The sequence below is a fragment of the Gadus chalcogrammus genome, chromosome 17 (assembly GCF_026213295.1).
Source record: "Gadus chalcogrammus isolate NIFS_2021 chromosome 17, NIFS_Gcha_1.0, whole genome shotgun sequence".
NCBI lineage: Eukaryota > Metazoa > Chordata > Actinopteri > Gadiformes > Gadidae > Gadus > Gadus chalcogrammus.
Genome location: NC_079428.1, coordinates 8,052,397 through 8,076,496, shown reverse-complemented (window position 1 = coordinate 8,076,496; position 24,100 = coordinate 8,052,397). Strand labels below are relative to the sequence as shown.

Genomic DNA, 24,100 nt, shown 5'->3' with positions numbered 1-24,100 from the left:
CCCACTTACCCCCCCCCCCCCCCACCCCCACCCCCGGTGTCCCCCAGCAGTGCACATTCGTCATCTGGTTTGTCTGATTAAAAGACAGGAAGGCCTCAGGTAGCTATTGCTGCTGCTGCCGCCGCGCGCCTCACGGCCTCAGTAATCCTCCATCTCCATTTCATTCAGGCTCAGACACTCGCCCGTGTTGTGGAATGAGTAGCCTGAGGGGAGAGAGGGGGAGACATAAAGAGGGGAGGAGCGTGGAAAGGGAGATGGCGGGAGGAAGGGAGAAAGATAAAAGACGGAAGAGTGGCAGAGAGGTGGGATTAGAAAGGTCAGTTTGTACATGCTGATTGGGCTCTAGGCCCAATGAGGAGTCCAGGAGTTTCACCGCGGATATGAGGTGATTACAATTCATCATCATTACGAAATACTGGTCAGCATGTGCGGCAAGTGCCATTGAGGATGTTACCAAGAAGAAATAACTAGCAAGTAGGGATGTGAATAACTCAGATTGTTTTCCTGGTCTAATAATCAGTGGGTGGTATGAACAAACTATCCATTATTCACAAAGATAATGTGTGCCGAAATTCACAAAGACCGCCATGAATATCGGCAAGGACTCACTTAATATCTTAAACACAGTAAAACTAACCTTATTAGTGAAAATCACAAATTCTAGCATTAATCCTTATTCACTTCTTGTGAATACTAATACAAAAATTCTGGTCATGTACCATTTCGTTCTAAAGGTCAGTGCGCCTTTAACAGACTGATACATATCCTAAAACATGTGTTCATTAAAGGACATAATCCGGTGGCGTCAAGTACCTAAAATGCTGGGGTCAGAATGCAGCATCATGGGCTGTTTCTTCTTCATCTTCCCTCCTTGGTTGTCATAGAGACCAGCCTTGCCCATGTGGGTGTTCTGGAACATGGACTGCAGGGCGCCGGGGTTCATACCGCGCATGGAGTCCTGGAGGGAGGACGGAGAGGTGAGCGGGAGGAGGGGCAGAGGCGAGAGACCATACACAAGACTGTGTTAAAGGATTAAAAACCAGCATGCTAAAGTCATTAAATAAGCCTTTGATAGAGTGAGATAAAGTGTAATCTCTTTGTAGCTTCAAAAGCGATACATTTAGACCTGAACACACGACTTTGACACATACTGTTCCCTGGTATACAGGCCGTTTCTATAACGTTTCATGTAATAGACTTTAGTTAAGATATTCTGGTAGAAACATCACTAGACCAAATAAATACAACATTGTGTTGTTGTTCACTATGATTATAACCGCTCATTACTGCCCTAACTGTAGTGAAAATCAATTTGTAGTTATCCATTCGCCCACGGGGCCTGACAGTAGCTGTAATGTATCTTAACACAGGCGGTATTTACCTGCAGTGGGAAGTTCATGTTCAATCCAGCAACTTCCTTTGATAACTGATGAAACAAAAATAAGAAAGAAAAATAAGTTATTTCCATATCACTAAAACATTACCAGCAAATTAGGCCTGGTTCAGTCTTGGTTTGGACCCAAGTGTTAAAACAGAAAATCACAGATTTGATAGAAACAGAATCCGTGTATGGTTCGTTCTTTGAATATTCCGATTTAAAACAAAATCAGAAAAAAAAAATAACAAAAGGAAAAAACAAATAAACGGCATTTTTCTGTTTGTTTTTTTAAAATCAAATAGGGAATACTGAATAATCCAGTTGCTTGTTTTGTTTATGTGATAATTAGATAAAACCACAATGCCGGGAAAAGGGCACGTGGTTTTAAAAAAATACATTTTTTTCAAACTTTCCATCGAGTCTCGCATTCTACAATGGCCAGCTTTATTGTTTTCCGTGCATGGGAGCCGGCGACTTAGTCTGCGAGTGGACGATATGACCGTGGAGAAGATCGCCATGATATTCCAGGTGGCTGTTTACTAAGAAACCTAGCTGGTCATAAAACATTAAAATACATCTAAATGACAAGTAGCCTACATATTGTACAATAGGCTACATAGAAGAAGAAAGAAACTAGATTTCTTCTTCGAAGGTTGTGCTCCACACAGAACCTCCCACCGTCATAACGGAGCACTTCGGTGCACCAGATTGCTTTAGAGCGCTACTGATCTTGTCGTGTGTCTTTCCATTGTCAAATAGTTCACGAAAAAAATCCCCATATGGTTCAAGTGCGGCCATAACTAAGGCTAAATATAATTGGACAGTCTATTGCTGGTTTAGGTGATAGGCTCTTTTTTTTTCTGCTCGCTGCGTTCTGCCTTCTGGTGTAGCCTACAAATGTATCTAGGCTATTTTTGTTTTTCTGTTTCGGGTTAAAAAAACCAACAAACAAAACACAAACACAAATGAAATGCTGTATATTTGTTGATTCCTTTTGCCCTTTTTCCGTTTCAAAACCAAATCAGAAAAACCAAAGAACGACTCTGTTATTTGGTTTTTCTGATTTGGTTTTAAATCTGAATATTCAAAGAACGAACCATACACGGATTAAACAGTTGCCCATCAGAAGTGAATAAGTGCACATGGCATCGGTTTGAAGCTGCTGCCATCAGTTACACACTAGGTACTCTAGTTGATGAGGTTTTTTTAGCTAGTAGCACAACCCTTGGGAAAAAAAACCAAATCTGTACTATTCTAATAGTAAAACAATACTGCATTTTGTAGAGAAACTACCAAAAATCTGTATCCAACAAGTAAACAAAAGCACATAATTTCTAGTTCGTAAGTCAATACACTTTTAATAACTTAGTAATTTATAGTATTTTATATTTATGACCACGGGCCACTTCCTTCCTGTACATATGTGTTAAAATGGGAAACCCATAGTCTATTGGGTTAGGGTTTGACAGCTGATATATTGTTCGAGCCTCAATGTCCTTAGTCTACTGCAAGTCTCTCTGGACTAGAGCGGCTGCTTGGTAACTAAACAGTAAAGCAGTGACTGATTGGCCTACGGGGGGACATTTGATCTAAAGAAGAAGCCAGGGAGAGCTTTGCACCCACCTGTTGCTGCTGTCTCTGTTGGTTAGCTTTCTGTTTGGCACGGCGCTCCAGGAACTGTTTGGCAAACTCTTTGGCTTCCACGGTGTCGCCCAGGTAGGACCTGATGAAGTCCAGCACAGCGTAGGGCGACTCCACCTCCTTCAGGTACGCAACGATGGTGGCCACTGGGGGAGGGGGAGGGGGGGGTAACACACACACACACATTAGTCAGGGGCTTAAAGGACATCAGAGGATATGGTATTCAAATATAACCCTGAAAAACACAAAGAATCATGTGGACAGGTGTAAAGGGCTACAGCAGTGGGTTTTTTCTTTGCAGTAGTCGAAGTGTCCTGCGACCTTTCGTTGTACAGCAGAAGAAACCAGCAAATTAGTAACCCCAAAACAACGACTCTTTAAAATAACGTTGCAGACACAAAACAAGCAGTTTCAGCTTTCAAGGTGAAGAGCCGTACCCCTTAAATCTAATATAGATGTTCCAACACATTAAAACCACAAAAAACATCACATTTCCTCTGAGTCATACCAGACATTAAGAAAAAAGGTGCAAAGATCCCTCCCCTTGAGTCAGGGGAGGGGTCGCTAACCCATTGTGTGGTTTCCACGGTTAACCACGCGGCAGGCGGGGAGGGTGGGGGCTTACCATCCAGCGAGGAGGAGGAGTTGTTGGTGGAGGTGTTGAGGGCGTGCAGCATCTGCTCGCACCAGGTGGTGAAGCCGTCCTGGGGCTTCATGCCCTGGAGGAGCTTCAGCAGCTTGTCCTCGTCCTCCGTCCGCTTGCGCCGCATCAGGTACTGGTCACTGGGGAGGGGACAGACGGAAGGACGACCAGTTAGGGTTTAGTAAAGAACCAACCGCTTCCCACGGTTATGTAGTGGCATTAAGGTTTTGAGTGGTGAAATCCCTTCCAAAGGCTGCACAACAATGGACAGCACACCTGTCGAAACGCAAGATTAACCGATTGATTCAATCCATTTCATCCAGGTTTTGCCAGACAACCCATTTGTTTAAATATTGTGTCAAGTTGACAACAATGATCATAAATCCTTTCCATGCCGGATTACAACTACAGTTCAATCAAATGGGAAACCGTTTTGTCCCCCCCCCCTATACCTGAGCGACGGGCTGCTGCGGCTGTTCTTCATGCCCATGTTGTTGTTGCCACGGAGACTGCCCTGGTTCTTCACCGCCTCGTCCCACATGCCCATCCCGCCGGAAGAGCCTCCCCCGGGGGCCTTGGAGTCCATGCCCCCCGGGCCGCCCCACATGCCCACGCCGTCCGCCCACTGGCCCCCCATGGAGGAGGAGCCCATGGGCATGCCGGAGTGCTGGGAGAGGCGATACACACAGGGGGGGCGTCAACCTACAGACCTCCAGCCAACAGCTGCATGGAGAGCCACATTAACGTATAGAATCTAAAAGTCAAAGCTTTGTTTTATTAAAGCTTTAGCTTATGCCATCGCAGTTCACTAGTCTTCCTGGGGTCCACATCAAATCCACAATACAACAAGTAATACTCAATACAGTCCATACACAACAACAGTAAAAACACATTACAACAGTGCAGCAGTTACTGGTGCAATCGCTACGATAGAAAATTAGGATATTGTTAAGAGGGTGCAACACTAAACTTTGTTTTAACACTGTTTTATTCTGAACATGCTCATGCTGGTTTAGATTGGGTCTCGATAGTTCCTTCCTTCATTCGTACGTCTTGAATAAGGTTCAGTCAGTCTTTATATGTACATCCTCTCCAGTCCTCACCCTGTCTCTCTGCTGCTGGACCCGCTGCTGCTTCAGTATGCGTTCGGCCTCCTGGTGCATCTCCAGCAAGGTGAGAGCCGGGGGCTTTCCTGACTTGGCCATCCCAGAGGAGGAGGGCCCTCCCCAGCCCGAGCCCCCGGCGCCGGAGCCCTGCTGCAGGGGGGCCTGCTGGAGTAACTTCATGATGAGCTCCTGCTGCTGTCGGCACTGGAGGGAGAAACAGGATTCACATTTGAATCTCTTCAAAGTAGCATTCAAAACACCAACGTAGCATCCAGACCGATATTTAAAATCAGCAGTTCTCATCTCCTCGGCTTCGTCTGAACTCCCGATTTCTCACGAAAGATGGGCAGTTCCGGTATCTTTCCCACCTGAGGTCTGGGTCTCACCTGCTTGCGCCGGAAGAGGTCCTCCTCTTCCCTCCTCTTTAGCTCCTCCTGTCTCCTCTTCTCCTCCCGTCGCTTGCGCTCCTCCTCCTCCCGCTTCGCCCTGAGTTCAGCCTCTCTTCTCTCCTGCTGGAGTGGGAACACAAAGGGAGAAGGGGGGGGCGGGGGTTTACAAAGGATGTCCTGAACACTGGTACAGGGGTCTTTTGGTGCTCGCAGCTGATTCGACTCCACCAGTTCAAGTACAACTATGACATGCCAACTGTAAAAGTCCAACAGTAACATACAAACTGCTATTTCACTGGATAAAATGTTATTATAGCATGGTGATTTCAGTGAAGATGTGTAGGGAATCAGAACAATTCCTTACCCCAAAATAAGGGTTGGTCTGTTAAAAATCTTATTATTATTAACATTATGTTGACCATCACAAGTCACTAGCCAACACGAACCACTAGGGGGCAGCTCAAGCTCACCTTTTGAAGCTGTTCGAGAGTTGGACCCTGAGTAGAAGAATTCATTGTTAAGTCCCAAAGACTGGCCTCTCCGCCTGAACAGGGGAAGAGAACAGTGAGTTAGCTGGGCTGCGTGATACCCGAGTGTTGCTCCCTCACAGTGAGGTAATGCGTGTGGGTCACCAAACGTACCCGACGGTTGAGAAGCTGAGGTATGCATGTCCCACATGGACCCTGTATCTGGCACTGACATCGACCTGTTCATCGAAGGCATCATACCCTGATCACTGCACCTTGACAAAGAGAGACGCACAGACGCATGCACACCACGCAGAAACACACACACACACACACACACACACACACACACACACACACACACACACACACACACACACACACACACACACACACACACACACACACACACACACACACACACACACACACACACACACACACACACACACACACACACACACACACAAAATACACACAAAATACATTAAAGAATGTCAGCCACCAATAAGGATTGACCCCAAATGGTAATTGGAGCTTCAGGAGCGGGTTAGTTTCGAGGATCACAAATGACAACATTGGCCCATTAAATAACTAAACATGAACTGATTGTTTGTTATTGTTTGAAACAACAATGAAAAACCATGTATAGCTGAGACCCGTCAGGAGGAGCAGGTCGTAAGGGAACGGGCCGCAAGGTAAAGCCATACACCACACGTTCATGCTCAGTGTAGCTCCCGGGCCAGGTGAACACACCTCACACGCACGCTCCCGGGCCACGTGAACACACCTCACACGTACACTCCCGGGCCACGTGAACACACCTCACACGCACACTCCCGGGCCACGTGAACACACCTCACACGCACGCTCCCGGGCCACGTGAACACACCTCACACGCACACTCCCGGGCCACGTGAACACACCTCACACGCACACTCCCGGGCCACGTGAAAACACCTCACATTCACGCTCCTTTACCTGTTGATGAGCTGGAAGAGCTGCTGCTGTTGCTGGATCTGCTGGTAGATCAGCTCCTGCTGCTTCTTCAGACGCTCCTGCTCCAGGTTACCCTGGAGGAGGAGGAGGAGGACAGGGAGGTGAAGAGGGAGGGAGACGAGGCGGAGGAGCAAGATGAGGTTGTGAGGAGAAGGAGGAAGAGACAGAGGTGAGGAAAGAGAGCAGGAGGAGGAGCAGGTGGTGGGGCGAGGGAGGTGGAGCGAGAGGAGAACATTAGTTTTGTGTTGCTGAAGGCTCATTCAGCAGCTAGCAGTGTATCAAGTCAAACTCAAGAGTTTAAAAAAGCTCCAGGTGTCTTAACTCACCGTCACAGAGGAGCTCCTCTGTGTGGCCTGTGGGCGCTGGGGGGGAGGGGGCTGCCTCACCAGCAGCGGGGGCGGCGAGGGTCCCGGGACGAAGGGCACCCGGCCCCACATCTTGATGACGTCGCCGAGGGGCTGGAAGCCCTCGTCGCAGCCACGCTTCACCAGCAGCGTCATGGTAAAGTAGCCCGCCTGGAACCACTCGCACATCTCCATGGTGGTGAAGGGGCCTGGAGGACAGGGAGGGGGTGTTTACACTGCCTCAGCGGACTCATTGACACTGGATACTAGGGGTGTGAACGGTTACACAACCCTTTTTTTTTTTTCGTGTACACGGTTAACCGTTTTTACATTAATTACGATTTTTTAATTTATTTTTAAAGTAGACCGCAGTCGCGCTATAGGGGGATTATTTGTTTTTCAACATGGCGGATGCACGAGCAGAATGACCGCAAAAATAACATTTGTTTGACCGGTTGCCGTGGTTATCTCTGTGTGGTTAATTTGCAGTTGCGGTGTTAATTAGGATGTTGTCAGCTTACTGTTACATTAAACTGTAATCAGACTACGCGGTTACATGCTATAGAGCCTAGAGTATCTGTGGTATAAAGGCTGGGACGAATTTCGAATTATAAATATGTAAACTTTATGTTGAAAGTATGGACCGTAGCGATTCCCATTGATACAATGGTGCGGTGTTTTTTTTTTTTACGGTTTTCGTTTACTGATTATCCTAAACGTTTATGATTTACTAACCGGTTACACGTGTACCCGTGCACACCCCTACTGGATACACGCTTTGGATTGGGTTGGGATTGTATTTTTGACTACCAAGTTATTTGCCCCCCCCCCTCATCTATTTCATTTTTTTTCTCACAAGCTTTGGTGATGCACGTTTTCCCTAGTCGAAGAAGCCCTCAGAAGTGAGACGAAAAGAGAGGAGAGACGAACACCAGGGACACCGTCGGCGGTGAGAGCTACTGTGAGAGCTACTACTCTGGGTGCTACGTTCACACGAGTTGGAAGCTCCAGAACAAGGAATGAGGCCACGTTCTGGGACGGCTAAAAAAAGGCCGTCTCCAATTTCGACAAGATTGATTGACACGTTTGATGCACGCCAAACCCTTGCAGCTGCCATCTGGAGACATCAGGGTTAATTAGACGTTATCCAATAAACCTATATAAACAACGACCGCTGGTACAGGGATAAGTATTGGTTGGGAAGTCACCATTGGTTGGAAACCACCATTGTGTTAAGACCAGCATTGGTAATTGCATTGGGACAACCAAGGATTGAAAACCACCAGTGGTTAGACATCACGATTGCTTCTGGACTACCATTTGTCACACTGTTGGGAACCATTGACGCTTAAGGCCAACTATTGGGCCATTGGTCCTTTGTTAAGGCCCACAATTGGCTAATGGTCCTTGGTTAAGGACCGCCCCTCTTCAACTTCTTGGTTGGGGACTAAATTGGAAGAATGGTGGTGGAGCAGCAGGCGGGGGTGCGTACCTTGGATCTCCCCCTGGGGGTCCTTGTAGAACCACTTCTTGGCAGCCTCGTGGCCCAGTGGGAGTGCGTCGGCCGTGTTGCGGCCGTCTTGCTGCTGCTGCTGTTCCTGCCTCTGCTGCTGCTGCTGGTGCTGGTGGTGGTGGTGCTGGTGGTGCTGCAGGGCCTGGGTGAAGCACTCTTCCTCCAGGGACGTGTCCTGCAGCGACGCCACCATCTTCTCCGCCTCCTGTACCGCACGGAGAGAGGGACGCGCCCGTTAGGTCACCGGTACAGCACTGCGGAGCGGTCGGTTTCACAAAGGACGACGCTCCCCATAACCCAGAGGGGACAACCTTGAGAAGGAACACAGGAGGAGGGACCCCCCCCTTCCAGGGACTGCAATAGGAGCCTGAAGGAGCAGCCGTGTAATGTTGGCACCCGCGGGTTCTTACGCTTACACAAACATGGTCGAACACATACACACAAAGTAGTAATGGGACTTAAAGGTCTTGGTCTAAGTATGTGTTGTTAGGCTTAGAGACAGATGTGGGCCACTGGAGTCACTTCCAGAGACCACTGCCTTTTTTAAATACAATAGTACTGCCACCCTCACTCTGCTGGCGGCCATTTTGGCTCCCACCAGTCACCAGATGACGTACGACAGCAGTTTAGTCGTTCAGTTATCAATTGTATTATACATTGCAGTGGGACGCACACACACCCACGCACACGCACACACGCACACAGTGGGTTTTGCGTTGGAACATGTGATCACATGTAAGTGCTTTGTTCACGATGCCACGGTAACATGGTCATGCGTGTCCCAGAACACGTCTGAATGGGGGCCGTGTATGAAGTGACCTTCATGCGTCTTGAAAAAGTCGTGCTTGTGACTAACACGCTAACATTTTAGCACTGGGCGTGAGTGCTGCCACCGCAGGCGTGAAATTAAAAATCAAGAGCCGGAACAGAGCTAGGTACGGCAGAGGTTTCACCCGACCCACTTACTGAAATAGTCTTTCAGACAGAGAGGCGACACTTTCTCCTTTATTAACTGGCCCCTGCCGTCCTGTCTGTCATGAACCAATTTCAGTTGAATACAAGGTCTATGTTGAATATTAATCAATTTTTTTAACGTTTTTTTTAGTAATAGAGCTTCTGCTGGCATTTTGGTAGTAAGTAACTTTACAGGGAGGTCATTTTGGAAGGTCTGTAGTATCAATAAAAAAATAAACAGCAATCGGTTCTTTATATTGCAGTCACCCTGACATTAGTGTCATGTATATTCAAAAGGTTAAGACTGCAGTTCAGGATGATGGTAAAAGGCGTCCTACCTGCTGTAGGTGCTTCATGCCCTCGTCGTCCTCGATGTCTCCCCCTGCAGGAGGGAGGAGCGGAGCAGCAGAGGAGGGCGGGGGGGAGGGAAGGACCGAGGCGTGGGCATGGCCGACGTTGTTGGACACGTTGTTACTGAGGCTCACGTGGACCTTGGACAACCCCGCGGGACCTGCTGAAGACGGGTGTGTGGAAAGAGGCCAGCGTCAACATAGCAAGTGCTTAAAGGATGTTATGAAACGCTATTTCCTTTTAAAGGGGGAAAGTTCCACTGAAACTCTCTACATTTTGACATAGTTTAGCACTAGCCAAGCGAGAAGCAGAAGGGCTCCACTCTCAATGCAACTCTCTGTATTCAAGGGTTTTCGGTTGTTGTGCGAAGCGTACCATCGTTCAACATGTTACTGCCTTTGTGGGGCAGGTTGTTTGTTTGCTGGGGGTTGTCTTGGACAACCATCCTTGCGCCGCCAGCCTTGGAGTCGGGGTTCATGTGGTTCGGGGGGGAGGAGCAAGGTGGGGAGCGTTTACCCTGGTGGTCGCCGAACCCGGTCTCCTTGCTCTCTGGAAGGGGAGCAGAGAACAACAGGTCAACACAATGTCCCACAGGAGAGGTCCAGGGTAGTAGTCAGACAGCCGGACAACCAGACCATCCTGGCAATGAGCTGCACGTGAACCGGACGCTTCAGGAGAATTAACAAGCGTCAGAAGTGTTTGGCGCTTATCCTGGGGCATGTTCCATGTTTTTGCTCTAGTCACAATCAAGGTCCTGTTGTATCAGACCGTTGTGTAAATACACTCCTTCAATACAAAACAAAGTCCAACTATGGCCACACTACAGTGCGTGCATTCTCCATTGTGCTCCGTTATAGCCAGGCAAAGCCATGGGAATGCTGTGCTCCAATGACAAACAAGAGTTTACAGAGCCACGCCACGTTAGAGTCTCTCACGAGGACGCAGATTGAGGAACAAACCGGCCTCCACGTCGTCCGTGGAAGGTTTGGGATCAGAAAAGAGGTGGCGCACATGTATACCTGGCATTGTGCAGCTGTGGCTAAAGCCTAGTGAGCTAATGTCAACACGATTTACGTTCACACAAGGCGTCTGCTTTGCATAGAGCCTTGAGACTAGCCTAGCCATGGCCCAAGACACAAATTGACCTGACGACGAGTCGTATGCTGAAATCTTGCAACACGTCAACAGAAGAGAAAAGGACTGAACAGGTGAGAAGAAGCCTGGAGGACAAGAGGACGCGTGATTCGTGAATGCAGACCGCCCGGTTGGTTAAGGAGGCGCAGGCCTTACCCTTATCTTTATCACCGCCGGAGTTGTTGGGCCTCTCAGACTCAGCTGGGAACTCCTCCTCATCTTCCTCCTCGATGCCCTGGAAGTCCAGCTCCTCCTCCAGGATCATGTCCTTGCCTCCCTTCTGGCGGAGAAGGAGAAGGATTCATCAAACGACTAGATAACGCACAACACCAATACAGAGACGTCACTTTAGATGCATGCCAATAAGCAGAAGCCACGGGTGCATGACCCAACGAGGTTTGGGATTGAACCCATTATCTTCTTGGCTGGGAGTGGCCAGACCCCCCCCTCTCCCACCTCCCCCACCTTAAGGGGCATGAACGCTCCAGAGGAGTCGAAGGTGCCCAGGTCTCCCTCCTCCTCGTCTGTGCACCACTCTGGGAGCCCGTCCCGGTCGTCCTCCATGCCCTCGCTGCCCGCTCGCCGCCGCCCGCCGCCACCGCCGCCGCGCCCGTCAGAGTCCCGGAAGTCAAAGTCAAACTTCCTGCGCCGACTCTCGCCCGGGGCGCTGTGGTCCCGCCAGCCTGCTGAGCGAGGACCTCCGTCTGATGGGGTTAGATCAAAAGTTCCTATTGTAACCAGTCGCCCGGGAGAGACCAGAACATTAAAGTCAGATACACACTTTATTACCGCACTCAAGAGCAGTGGTAGGGTCAGGTTAATCCAGGCTTTATTCATGTGTGCATTGCGTTTTTAACCAATTGTATATTGTGTAAATTTACACTGCAACGTTTATGACATGTCGATGTTTATGCATGATGAGTGTCCCTGACCAACATAAATATGGATCAGTTCAAGAAGAAATATGAACCGATAATAATAACATAATTATCGTCTCATGTGTGCGAGCCTGTGTGTGTGTCCTTGAGCGCTTGTAGGTGTGTGTGCGTGCGTGTGTTGGTGCGTCTCGTACCGTCCCTGCGGCAGACGCCCATCCTCCAGTTGCTGCCCGGCTCCACGCCGCCGCCGCCTCCTCCTCCTCCCCCTCCTCCTCCTCCGCCCACGGCGACGCCGCCGACCCCGCCGCCGCCGCCGCCCTCCTCCTCCGCCTGCTCCTCCCGCAGGGTGCGCCAGTTGTCGCTGTCGGCCCGTGTGTGCTCCTTCCTGCCGGGCCCCGGGGCCACGGCGGCCACCTCCTCAAAGCCGGGCCGGCCCGTCACCTCGCGCCGCAGGGGCTTCTCGAAGCGGCGCTCGCCCCTGGGGGTCCACACGTCAGACACAGAGCTAACGCACCCGGAGGAGAGCAGGGATTAAGAGTGGGTTTGCCGTTTGCTGTTTGTTTTTCTCATTGACTCCCTATAAACTTCCTAGAGGCAATTTCTTTTTTTACATGTTAGACATAACTACAAATGTTCTACATGTCGATGAGTAAGAGGTGGGGAGATTCGATAGCCTGCGAAAGAAAAACAAGCTTGTGTTTAACTTGCTCTGGCATAATGCGTCTGTGGCACCCCCCCCCCCCCTCCTGTTCAGACAGATTCCCAGCAGACTACCATGGGGAGGGTTTGATATGATGAGTGCACAGAGAGGTGCCCTGTGGGAGTGCCGTTGAGGTGTTTTCATAAACAACCAATATGGCTGCCGCTAGTGTATCATACGTTTTGTAGCTCTGATAATGAGTCTGGCAAGCCAGTTCACTAACATGCCCCCTCAACCTCATTAAACAAAGATAAGGACCGCCATCGTTCAGATCAGTTCAATAACAAACTTGAATCAAAACAAATATAACATGGACACGGATGTCAACCGATTGGGATCCGCTCTGCTGATCCCAGTAGATGACATGACATTGCCAACATAAAGCGGGGATGCTTTGCTCACCTGTCGTCCCAGCTCTGGCTGCGGTGAATCTCCCGGACGCTGCGACCGAAGCCCAACTCCGGCTCCTCAATACTTCTTTGGTAGAACCCGCCTTCTCCGCGCCCACGACCTGTACATAGACACAGATCGTCAGTTACCTTAAGTGAAGCATTTTAGATTAGCTTTTTCCTGCACTTAATATCAGGTGGGGGCTGGGACAAAATAGGGGCTTCTTGGGTAGATCATGCAAAAAAACTTTTGGGAACCAGCATCCTTAACGATGTTGCAATAAGGGAGTGATATGTGACTTAAATTGGTCAGAATGTGGCAAGGCTTTCCTTTTACGCAAACTTTAGCCGGCAGACATTTATTACGAAATACGTTCTAAAAACGACTTCCTCTTAAAATAATAGCCACAGCAACTGAATACAAGAAGTCTGTGTGCAATAGCCTGTTAAGCTTTTCAACATATAGCACGGCTGCGGTACATGTGTACACGTCATCCTCTCCTCAACTTTAATTCTTCCAGGCGTCTCGGACCAGCTGCTGGCGTGTTAACGTTGGCCATTTAAGATGATCACTGCTGCACTAGTGCGCTTGCGGGTGTTTGCAAAAGGTCTATTTGACATGGCCACAGTACAGAATATACAGAGGGCCAGGGCCAGAGCGGCAGCGGCTAGACACCGCAACACAAAAGCGTATGGCTTTAATACAATGTGTACTCAGCCCTCCTGGACGGCGGCCATTGTACTTAGGAGAGAGTGTCTTGAGGTCGGCTTGTTCACACTGTGGTTCCACTGGTGGCGGTGGTCGGGGATTCACTGAGTGGTTCCATGTGGGTCACTCCTTGTAAAGACACCAGCCACTCTGGTCATAGTCTGGTGGGAGCGGCTGCCTTTCTGGCGGCTGTAACCTACTATATTTTAGACCTTATTCACTGCTGTAGCATTTCTTTGATCAATTCTCCCTACTGTGTGTCCGTAGCGCGTAGATCAACCATGCCTACCGTCTGTACAGAACAGCAATTTCATACAGAGCATCTCATCATAAAGAAATGCACTGCAATTAACAGCACATGGTTGAGAGTCGTGTGCTACGCTTGAGAATGAGAATCATTTGTGTTTGTTTGTCGTTTACCTCGACCGCCTCTCGCGGCCCCTCGGCCCCGGACCACACCGGCCGGGGCGGGGCCTCCCACTCCTTTACCCATGAGCCTCAGCACCGCCACGCTGTTCACAGACATGGAGAAGTTCCTCTGTGGAGCGAGAGAGATCGGGGAGAGGAAGAGATGGCACCAGACGAAAAGAGAGGAAAAAAAAAAAGAGTAAAGGATAGTGACGAAGAGTAACGAGACAACCAGACGGAGTAGGAGCCAAAGAGGGAAAGCGATAGAGGGAGAGAGAATGGAAAAAGCAAAATGAAGGAATGTTAAGAATGTCCACTCTGTGCCACACTGGCCAGGCAGCAAAATGGACCCTTTGAAGCCCCGGTGCTTATCCGAGTGGAATACGATTAAGATGAAACGAGTGGAAACCACCGCACTCCGAAAGATTGTAATATCCCACTGATCAGCATGCACGGATCCAATCAGAACACGATCAAGCTTTCACCGCAAGTGTTTTAACTACGTTGGCTTAACCTACGGTGAAACAGTGGACCCCCTACCCCAAGGTGGGAACCCCACTGGACTGAACTGTATATGTGGAGTTACCATTTTAGCCGATGATTTAATTAAAGGCAATTTGGAGGGAATTCAGAAAGGTTAGGAGGAGCGGTGAGGGCCAAGACGTCTCGCTCATGGATGTAGGTCACGGGCAGGTTACAATGCAGGCATTGGGGTCGAACCCACAACCTTTCAGCTGGAGGTGGATATTAGGGCTGGGATAAACGATTATTTTTTAAACGATTAATCTAGCGATTATTTTTTCGATGCATCGATTAATCTAATGATTCATTTTTTTCAGTCCGATTCGATTTCGATTCGATTATCGATTATCTCCCCTTTAATTGACTAATAGCAATTTATACATGTTGATTTACATATCTGAATGAAAAAAACATGAATGCCTTAACATTGCAATAGATGTTTATTGCCTTAAAATTCCAAAATAAAAGTGCAAAGTAAAGCATTCTTAGAAGTCAGAGGTAGCATTCAATATAACCTTGAAGCCTTGAAAACACAAAGGCCTTCCGTACTTCCTGAACCAACAGAATTGAACATATTGACATATCACGGAATCGTTTCCTTTTACATTAAAGAATTCCCATACTTTAGAGGAACGAGTGCGTGGCGCCTTGCACTTATGAAAGTCTGAGGAGCCACTCGCGTTGCTACTAACCCAAAACTCGCGTTTTTCGAATCGACGCGCATTTTTCGCGTCAACGTAATTTATGCGTTGACGTCATCGATTACGTAGACGGGTTGTCCCAGCCTTAGTGGACATCATTTAGCGCTAGAGCATTAAGACCCTGGTTTTAATACGATACAACGACAAGCACTCATCTGTTCAGCAAGGATTAGACAGAAAGGTTTTAACCAACAGTGTTTATGTCAGCGTGAACGCCTCAGCGACTGTGTGCGTACGCGTGTCTGCTCGCGTGTTGTGGAGTGTGTAGGCCAGGCGCCCGTGTGCAGGAACCCGTCGTACCTGCTCCTCCTCGGTGAGGGGCACCAGTGCCAGCGGCTGCATGGGTTCTTCTTGCAGAATAGCAGCAAACTCCTTATCCTGCATGTCCTCGGGGACCTGCGTGCACAGCAACCAGACGGTGAACAACACACTCAATATATTACTCAAACAATATATTAAAAGGTGGGCGGCGACTCGGGTAAAGACAATCAGGAAGTAGTCCAACCAGTCGACTGGTTGTCCCTGCAGCCATCATTTTAGTTCAAACGTTATTTGAAATTAAGCATATGATAGTTTTTAAAATTAAAAGTGACTTCAGCTTAAGGTTTTTAATATACCCAATCTTTATAAATATTACTTCAATCACCAAAATTGAAGTGAGGTCTGCAAACGATAACCAATATAAAAAAAACATCCATCAAGTCTGTTTTGACCATTACCCTAGGGTGAAGCCTGAGAACCATAGTGAACGACACAACATACAAAGCATACAGGCCTCACCTTGTTGTCTTTGATATAAAGTGCTAGCATCTCCTCGCGGCCGTAGCGGTACTCGGCCAGCTTGTACTTTGGCATGGCGGGGGAAGGAGGGGGAGATGTCACACTCCCCCCACTGGACAGTGCACGAAGCCTGCGGGTGAGGAAAAAGGGGGAGTCAAGATTGGCTTCGCTAACTGCTTGTTGGCATTCCAGCGTTGGAAGCCATCATTTTAAGAGAATGACAGTTGACCATTAACATTGAAAAAATGTTATAAATGGATACAAGAGAAAAAGCAACCGACTTAAAGCTATTTCAGCCTCCAACAGTGCACTTAATGGGCACAAACTGCAATCACGGCAAGAATTCATAAATTTCCAAAACTTTTCTTGAGAAACCAAGAGAAACAAGCATATTCACAGACGTTGGGAACACACAGATTACATTAACTCTCCATGACCACACAACTAGTGCCACCGCAAAATGGCCCGACTCAAGGAGGCGCCATGCAGGGTTTCCAGATGGGGACAGCTCCATTTCAAATGGACCGTCTGAATGAGACTCCACCTATGGGCAACACAGACCCTACTGCGACGACAGAACAGGCCCCATCAGGGGCAGAGGGATAAGAAGGCTCGTTGTTACTGAATGGTCTGCACTGGCACAACTGACCTCACTGGCTCTTTAGGTCCCAGCAGTACATACTTTGGGTGGGTGGGTGGGGGGGGGCAGAGAGACAAGCTAACATATTGCCAATTGCAATCTTAAGATTTCCTTTTAAAACGCTATGACGGCCGGGCAGGCGTCCAAGGCCTAACAATGGCCCCATTCACATGCCTCTGTGCACGGCGCGTCACGTCCACAAACGGGCCCCATGGGAACCACATGTAACCATAGCGCAGAGAGCGAGGCAGGGTAAGGGTAAGGTAAGTTGTACACCCAAGAAAATAAAAATAACAGGCAATAGTTTTCCCTGCCGGTCTACCTCCGACTGCAGCGTGAGGTCTCATAGAGAAAGTTAATCTGGCTGAACAGCAGTAGACACAATATTTGAACTTGAAAATGGGCGGGGGGAGTTAGGCCTAGGAAGAACAAAAAGCATACTGAGAGAGGAATAGGCCCATTAGAGAGAATCAGGCTGAGAATTAAGGTTGATAGAGGAAGGCAAAGGGTGCATGTGGTCAGCGTGGACGGGCATGTCTGTCCCTTTCAAGAAATTCCATCCTACACGCATTCCGTCAATGCTTACTCATAGGTCAACAGGAGAAATCCAAGCATTTATTTCACAAGTTTTCTGTTAGGTGCTTTTATGATTATTGTAGGTCTTTCAAACACGAGCAGTAGATCTTGAAAGTAGGAGTAGGAGTAGTAGGAGATCTTCCTCACCAACGGCATGCACAATTGAATGTATGCGTGACTGGTTATCACAAGCCAGACCTAATTAGCTTAGCTTTGCTACTAGCCTCTCTCTCCCTCTCTCTATCTCAAGATAGATATAGATAGATGGTAGCACAGCTAAGCTAAGTATGGGAGCATGGCTCGTTTTGAAAAGAGAATATTGAAGAGCTAGGCAGCAGTAGTTGGCCTTGCTAGACAGTAAGACCGTAAGATGTGCATGTGTGTGTGTGTGTGTGTGTGTGTGTGTGTGTGTGTGTGTGTGTGTGTGTGTGTGTGTGTGTGTGTGTGTGTGCGTGTGCATGTGTGCAAGTGTGCGTGTGGGGGGGGGGGCGGGGGGACTGCAGATAGCCTAAAAATGAAGAATAAGGAAGAATATTATACTGGACTGGCAGTGGACCAAGAATGCAAGGAGTGGTCATGGCCCATTTGAGATGGAGCGCTACCAAAAAGCCCAGAGACAACGCCTGCTGGTAATCCTTAGACAAACATTTAGCCATCAGGTCGACAACAGACCAGCAACATAGATGGCAAACTTTCACATCCTTCTCAAGATTGAGTTGCAAAAAGTGAAATTAGATTTACTTATTAGTTTATTAGCATAACAATTCATTTGTTTTGCTATGATTTTGCGAATTTCACAATATACTGTAATGGTAAAGAGTAAAACACATGGACATATTTACTGACGGCCAGTGCAATTCAATCGAATATTCAATATCTAATGTTGAAATAGTTGATGTATTTCAAAGCAAAAGAAATGCATGCATTTCTTTCATTAAACCAGCTCTGGTTCAGATACATTTATCCTAAGCTTAGAATGGTAGTTAGTAGTTACACAACCTAACCCTCTTCGGGTTGATTGAATTTAAAATAATGGTATTTTGTAAAGATCTCCTTGTACTTCCCATCAGTTACTGGTCAGTACTCAGTCGATTTAAAAGAAGAAGTACCAATTTGCAGCTGGTAGAATACAACACAACAGAAGGTAATAACTTTATAAACAAAACCAATCAACCTAAAAAAACAATATAAAACCCTGCATCTTTAATAAAAAGGTCTATGGTTTCCGCGACTAAGACTATCCATAGTCTAAGACCAATCGCTGACTGACCAATCTCCTACGATATGTTTATAAATATGACATTTGCGTTGCTTAAAAGCTTGAAAAATGACAGACCGCCTAACTAATTAACTCTGCAAAGTTCTACGACAATGGATGATGACAGTAACGGATGTGAACATTAAATTTGACAACAAATATAGGCTTCAATTAGCATTTTATAAACTACCATTCATAGACTACAATAATAAACCGAAATTAATATCATACATTATACAGACAATGGATGTTGAGAAGGAGGGATCTGCTCTGTCTGAATACGCACGGTACTGCATCTGTTCAGGACAAACCCTGCATCGATAAAGGGCCCGCAGAGGCGTTTGACAGATTAACAATGGGTTTCAGCGTACAAGACCAGTACAGACGGAGAGAAGCATTTTCTCCAGCATGAATGATAATACAGCTGCTGTTTAACTTTCTTTGATCCCCTGTAATCGTCTCGAAATGCTGCCCAACGTTCCTGATATTGTGAGTCCTTCTAGACTAACGGTGTAGAATGTATTCGAAGGAGGCTTGTTGGATGGGGCTACTGCCATTATACAAAGTGGTTAACAATCAATCAATAAGGACATTTATTGAAAGCTAAGCATAAACATAGCCAAGTGAACACAGAAGACTGAGTCCACTCTGACGAAAGAAAACACTGAATAACTTCGAGGCTTTTCCTTCTAGAAACCAAGCGATTCTGTGGTAGCGCTCATTTAGAGCGCCCATGCTCCCAGTGCCCTGCTGAACCATACGCACAACTTTCCTGAGATTCTTATTCTACTTGTAAAGACGGAGTCGACTAGGTGTATTACCATGGAACATTTGAATCCACAAAGATTGGAAGAGACAAAAAAAAAAGTTGATTACTGCAATCTGAGACACTTGAGTGTAATTTGTTACTTATTCAATCAATCATGTCTAAGTGTTTGCTATTTGTCTGTTGTCTCATGCGTGTCCACTGGCAACCAAGACAATTCTAGTCATAGCACGGTTGTTCCTTCTCACAAGGTTCCTCCTTGTCCATACGGCGTCTACCTTTATGTGTTTTACTTTTGTTTAGACAAAGTTGTTCCAACAACTTCAGAGACTGGTTGAAAGCTGGGCTGGTTTCTCATATTAACATTCTTTTAGGATTAAGTGAAAGTCAATGTGGTTCAAACATCTTCAAGGTGAATCCATTTCTCCAGGAACTGCAGACGTCAAATGATGCCAAAAAAGGTTTTGCAAAAATGTTTGTCAGAAGGCTTATCGCCAACGAGTGGGTACTAAGTGAAGGCCGTAAAAAAATGGTTGTAATCGTATTATACTAAGAGGTATTTACCATTCTGGGCCGAAGTTAAGAGTCTCAGCAGTCATATTCCTCACGTCCGCACAGAATTGAGTATCTGCAGGGGAGAAATTTAGCAGAAAATGTTGAGCATTAGTACGATTTTATATTTTTATTATTAGCACACATTGAAATAAATTACACACAGACACACACACGAGTGGGATCCCACCTTACCCTGTCCAGGTGGTCCGAGCAGGCTGGACCAGGCTAGGGATCGCTGGCTTGAGTTAGGCTTAGGTGACTAGAAGGCTGAGTGGTGCTTTAGCTGTGGTGAACTCGCTCCCCAAACACACAGACACAAAACGAATAGCTGCCAGGTTGCAGGTGTTTGAGGAATACCAGGTTGTCCGGTCTTACAGTCAGGTAAGGAAGAGGAGTTGACGTTGAGTTTTGGAGTTCGGAAGCTCCTGCTACTTACAACTACTACAGCCCAAAAAGATTGTTAAAACGAATACGAAGAAAAAAAAAAAAAAACTCAAAAAAAATCCTTGGAATTGAATGTTGGAAAAATAAAACACTCTCGATAGCATTAATTGTATTTTTTTTCTTTTTTTTGTTTGACAACAGCAGTTTTATCACTTTGAAGTTAAAAATACAAACTGATTCATCAAAAAAAAATAACGTAACACAAGAAACGAATATGACAGCCACAAGAAATCAGGCTGCTGAAACAGCTGCCAATAGCAGGCGCGACTTTCTCGCCTTCCTTTCTCTCTCTCTCTTCCTTTGAATGTCCTTCTCTCCCTCCAACTGAATTGTGGATAGAGAGAACCTTCCGGTAACCCTCTTCCTCGTCCTCAGACTTTAGTGCTGCGGGACAGAAAATATTCAGTTTGAGTAACGTGTTTTGAGGAGAGCAAAAGAGGTACATATCTTCCAAACTTTTCTTAAATGTTAGTAACAGTCACTCATGGCCCAAATCAAGAACAGATGCAAAGCTTCATTTATATTCTGCTTTGGATTCAAACCGGCAGGCAGTTTTCACCCGAAGACGATTAGTGATGGACCAAAAGAAAATGTGAGACCCACGAAATACAATGCCAGATGTTGTTGTTCACACGCTACAATTGAGCAGAGATTACCGTGTTTGCAAATTATCAAAAAACTATTTTACACCAGCACCATTACCAATCAATAATGAAATGAGTATAACTTGTAAGATAAAACTTGATTAAAATCAACTTTCTCTCAGTACTCTTCTGATAGGGAGGAATGATTACAATTTATATATAACATTTAGGTACATTTTTCACGTGATCATTTTTTGTGGTCGTTTTTCTATATCACTAATAAATGATGCATTACTCTCTGGGATAATCAATATCAACATAAACAGCAAGAGATTCTCATATCTGACAATAACTTGAGTGTGATAAAGGTTTTGGGCGCATGTCCAAATGATGGTAAAGCCCAGATATCACTCTGGCCTGGTTGGAATACAGGAATCCCCTGGTTGACTGCCGGGGAAAACTTTTTACTCACTACTTGGCACCAAGCCTGCATCCATTTACCCAAGGCTGTGTAATTTGATTTTCACTTCTGTTATGTTTGAGCGATTATTTTACAAGGCCTCACTCCGAGATAAAACCGGGCATGATTTGATCAGATTGTTTGTGCACACTACAGTTAAAAGAAAAAATGTGTAGCATGTTTGTGGGATTTAGTTTAGGCCCTATTGAAATATGCGTTTGGTGCAGAGCGGCCGATTTCACTTGTAAGTACCTGCACATGACAGGTAAACACATAAAGAGTGGAGATGTATACATGAACATATACTGGGAGGAAGGCCTTATAAATTCAAACATACATACACAAATATTGCAAATTAAAAGGTTCAAATGAAATGCTCCCGATTGCCGAATAATAAAAATAACAGGTTTGTTGTTTGGGAATATAAACTAAATGTAATGTGAATACCAATAATAACACATAAATATATATCAATATTATTTAAATTGTTGGTATTGATAATGATTTGGGTATTGATAACGTAAGAAATTGTGGTCCAACGTACTGGTAGTTATACGGTAATGTACCTCCCACCATGTAAACAAACACAAACAAACGTACATTTGATGACGCTCATTTCAAAAAGAACAATGAACGGATCCAGCATCAAAAACCCCAATTCCAACACATAGAAAGTAATTTCTAATCGAAATCAAGTTGTTCTTATGGATAAAATCCGACTACTAGAGACCCCAAAATGGAACACTAGAAAAGGCGTAAGAAAACACACCAAGTTATTCGAAATTACCCAAACGTTGACCGCCAACACCAAGCAGCACGGTGTCCACCGTCCACATAACACACATTTCATTTAAACCCCGCTATACTGAACACAAAGCACTATAACACAGCAGTTGATTGGGACTGTGCTACTTGTGGCTACCTTCCTAGCGACATGTTAGCCCCACGACCGCCTCTGTCGTTGAAGGCATTAGCTTCAGCGTTAACGAACCCAACGAACACGAATTCGCGGGCATACTTCGCAGACTTCTCCCCGCAACTAAAACCACAGCTCGTAGCATGACACGCTTCTGTATACCTTCACAGATCTATATCTTGCAAATGATGGATTTCGGGTCATAATAATGGGTTTTATCCTTCAAAAGAGGCCCTTCCCTGTGCATCGTTAGCGGGTTCGGATGACACGCGATGTGATATGGCGGAGGGGGCGGAGTGTCGGCGTGTGTGGGTCCGTCGCCCCTGGCCTGCTCCCCCGCTGTGAGGACGGCCGACCCCTCGCTACACCCCCTCTGCATGTCGCCTCTGATTCATATTCCCAAGCGCTTGAAACACAACTTTAATCCAAGGGCTCTCCGGATACGTGTTCTGTAATGCACCGATACGGTTTAACAACCGCGGAGAACGCTTCGCGTTTTGTACTCACTGACGTTAGCTTCTGGGTTAGCATTAGCGTGCAAAGAGGAACCACCGCGGCTTACCTTTTTTCCCTCACTGTTTTCAGCTGTGAAACTCGATGTGCACGATGTGTTTACAGCCACTCAAGTGTATGCATGGGTCGCTTGTATCTCTGTAAAACGTGTTCATTCGACAAAAAATGGTACTTTGGACAAAGTCGTGCTCTGTGTTGTGTATGTATTTGGGTCGCTGCTGCGTATCGGTGTCTGGTCGTCCGCTGGCTCGCTAGTCTCTCTACTCTTGTTGTTTGTGTTTCGGAAACATGGCCGTCCGTGCGCGTACCACGTGACCTCACATACTGACAAGTCGGAAGCTGGTAATTACGGGAACTGCCCATAGGTCTTGAACGCAGCATTGAATGTTGTGTAGTGTTGCTAACGTGCTAGCCTTCTTTCTATATTTATATTTTTACGAGTTTATATGCTTCGCATATTTATTTTTATAAATGCTGTGTTAAAGAATTAACATCTTCCGACCTGTTAATACAGTTCAAATAAAGACTGTAAATTCATTATGGGGCGGCAAGAGGTAAAGCGGGTTGGCTGGTAACCGGGAGGTTGCTGGCTCGATCCCCGGCTACTTCAGCTGAGTGTCGAGTTGCCCCTGAGCAGGTCATCACACTACTCCTGACGAGCTGGCTGTCGCCCATGGTTGACGCCGCCGTCGGTGTGTGCATGTGCCAATGAATGGGTTAAGCCATATTTTAAAGCGATTTTAGTGGCCACTGGTTAGAAAAGCGCTAAATAAATGCAGTCTATTATAACTCGGAATTTATTATTTTTCTGAAATTTCCCAATATATAATCGGTATAGTCGAAGGACAATATTTAAGTGACTAAGACAATACAACTCAAAAGACGTACAAAATTGGACACATCACGTCTGCGGAAGCTCACTGTTTAATGTAAATGCATTGCAATTGTATGCCTAAGCAGTTTTAATGATTCAGACAGTTTCACACTATTTGTTGATATAAATAGAAAAATTATCTTTCATTTTGGTCTTTATCTTGCTATCAACCGAAACTGACCTGAACTGTTTTACATAATACACGTATCTATCCTCCCTGACTTGAAATGCTCGTAAGTTTGAAACGGTGTCTTCCATCCCACATGACTTGAACGCACCGTGCGTTCATGGGGCAAAAATCAAACACGCCCCTACTGGCGTTGAAGGTTATCTAAAATGCTTTAAATAATGGTCTGTTTTTTAGGTTCAGGAAACTTATTGGTCAATAAAACAACGTGGGGTCGAGCCACATTAACGAATAAAAGACCATAAACTTACTCGGCCCCCTCGAGTCATTTTTGATGAACTTTTTTATTTATTTCCCCTCCCATAGACAGACATTCCCAGA

The 24,100-nt window shown here is 46.4% G+C and overlaps 1 protein-coding gene across 5 annotated transcripts; it reads right to left on the bottom strand.

Moving 5' to 3' along the window:
• Positions 1-38: 38 nt before the first annotated feature.
• gigyf1a (GRB10 interacting GYF protein 1a) lies at positions 39-23,040 on the bottom strand. Of its 5 annotated transcripts, XM_056575321.1 has the most exons (26): positions 22,768-23,040; positions 19,994-20,629; positions 19,811-19,874; positions 16,007-16,136; positions 15,527-15,622; positions 14,016-14,133; positions 12,900-13,008; positions 12,120-12,275; positions 11,992-12,026; positions 11,385-11,647; positions 11,076-11,199; positions 10,161-10,334; positions 9,773-9,948; positions 8,460-8,685; positions 6,950-7,176; positions 6,606-6,697; positions 5,799-5,899; positions 5,628-5,701; positions 5,155-5,280; positions 4,766-4,972; positions 4,115-4,329; positions 3,645-3,802; positions 3,002-3,165; positions 1,382-1,426; positions 814-958; positions 39-203 (listed from the first exon to the last, which is right to left on the bottom strand). In XM_056575321.1, the coding sequence occupies exons 3-26, from the start codon at positions 19,843-19,845 to the stop codon at positions 139-141; spliced, it is 3,261 nt and encodes a 1,086-aa protein (XP_056431296.1). In that variant the 5' UTR covers positions 19,846-19,874; positions 19,994-20,629; positions 22,768-23,040; the 3' UTR covers positions 39-138. The 5 variants fall into 5 exon arrangements, with proteins under 5 accessions (XP_056431296.1, XP_056431294.1, XP_056431295.1 ...); XM_056575319.1 differs by lacking the exons at positions 11,992-12,026; positions 12,120-12,275; positions 12,900-13,008; ... (4 more) ...; positions 19,994-20,629; positions 22,768-23,040 and having other exon boundaries at positions 5,155-5,277; positions 11,385-11,973; XM_056575320.1 differs by lacking the exons at positions 11,992-12,026; positions 12,120-12,275; positions 12,900-13,008; ... (4 more) ...; positions 19,994-20,629; positions 22,768-23,040 and having other exon boundaries at positions 5,799-5,893; positions 11,385-11,973.
• Between the last annotated feature and the right edge of the window lie 1,060 nt (positions 23,041-24,100).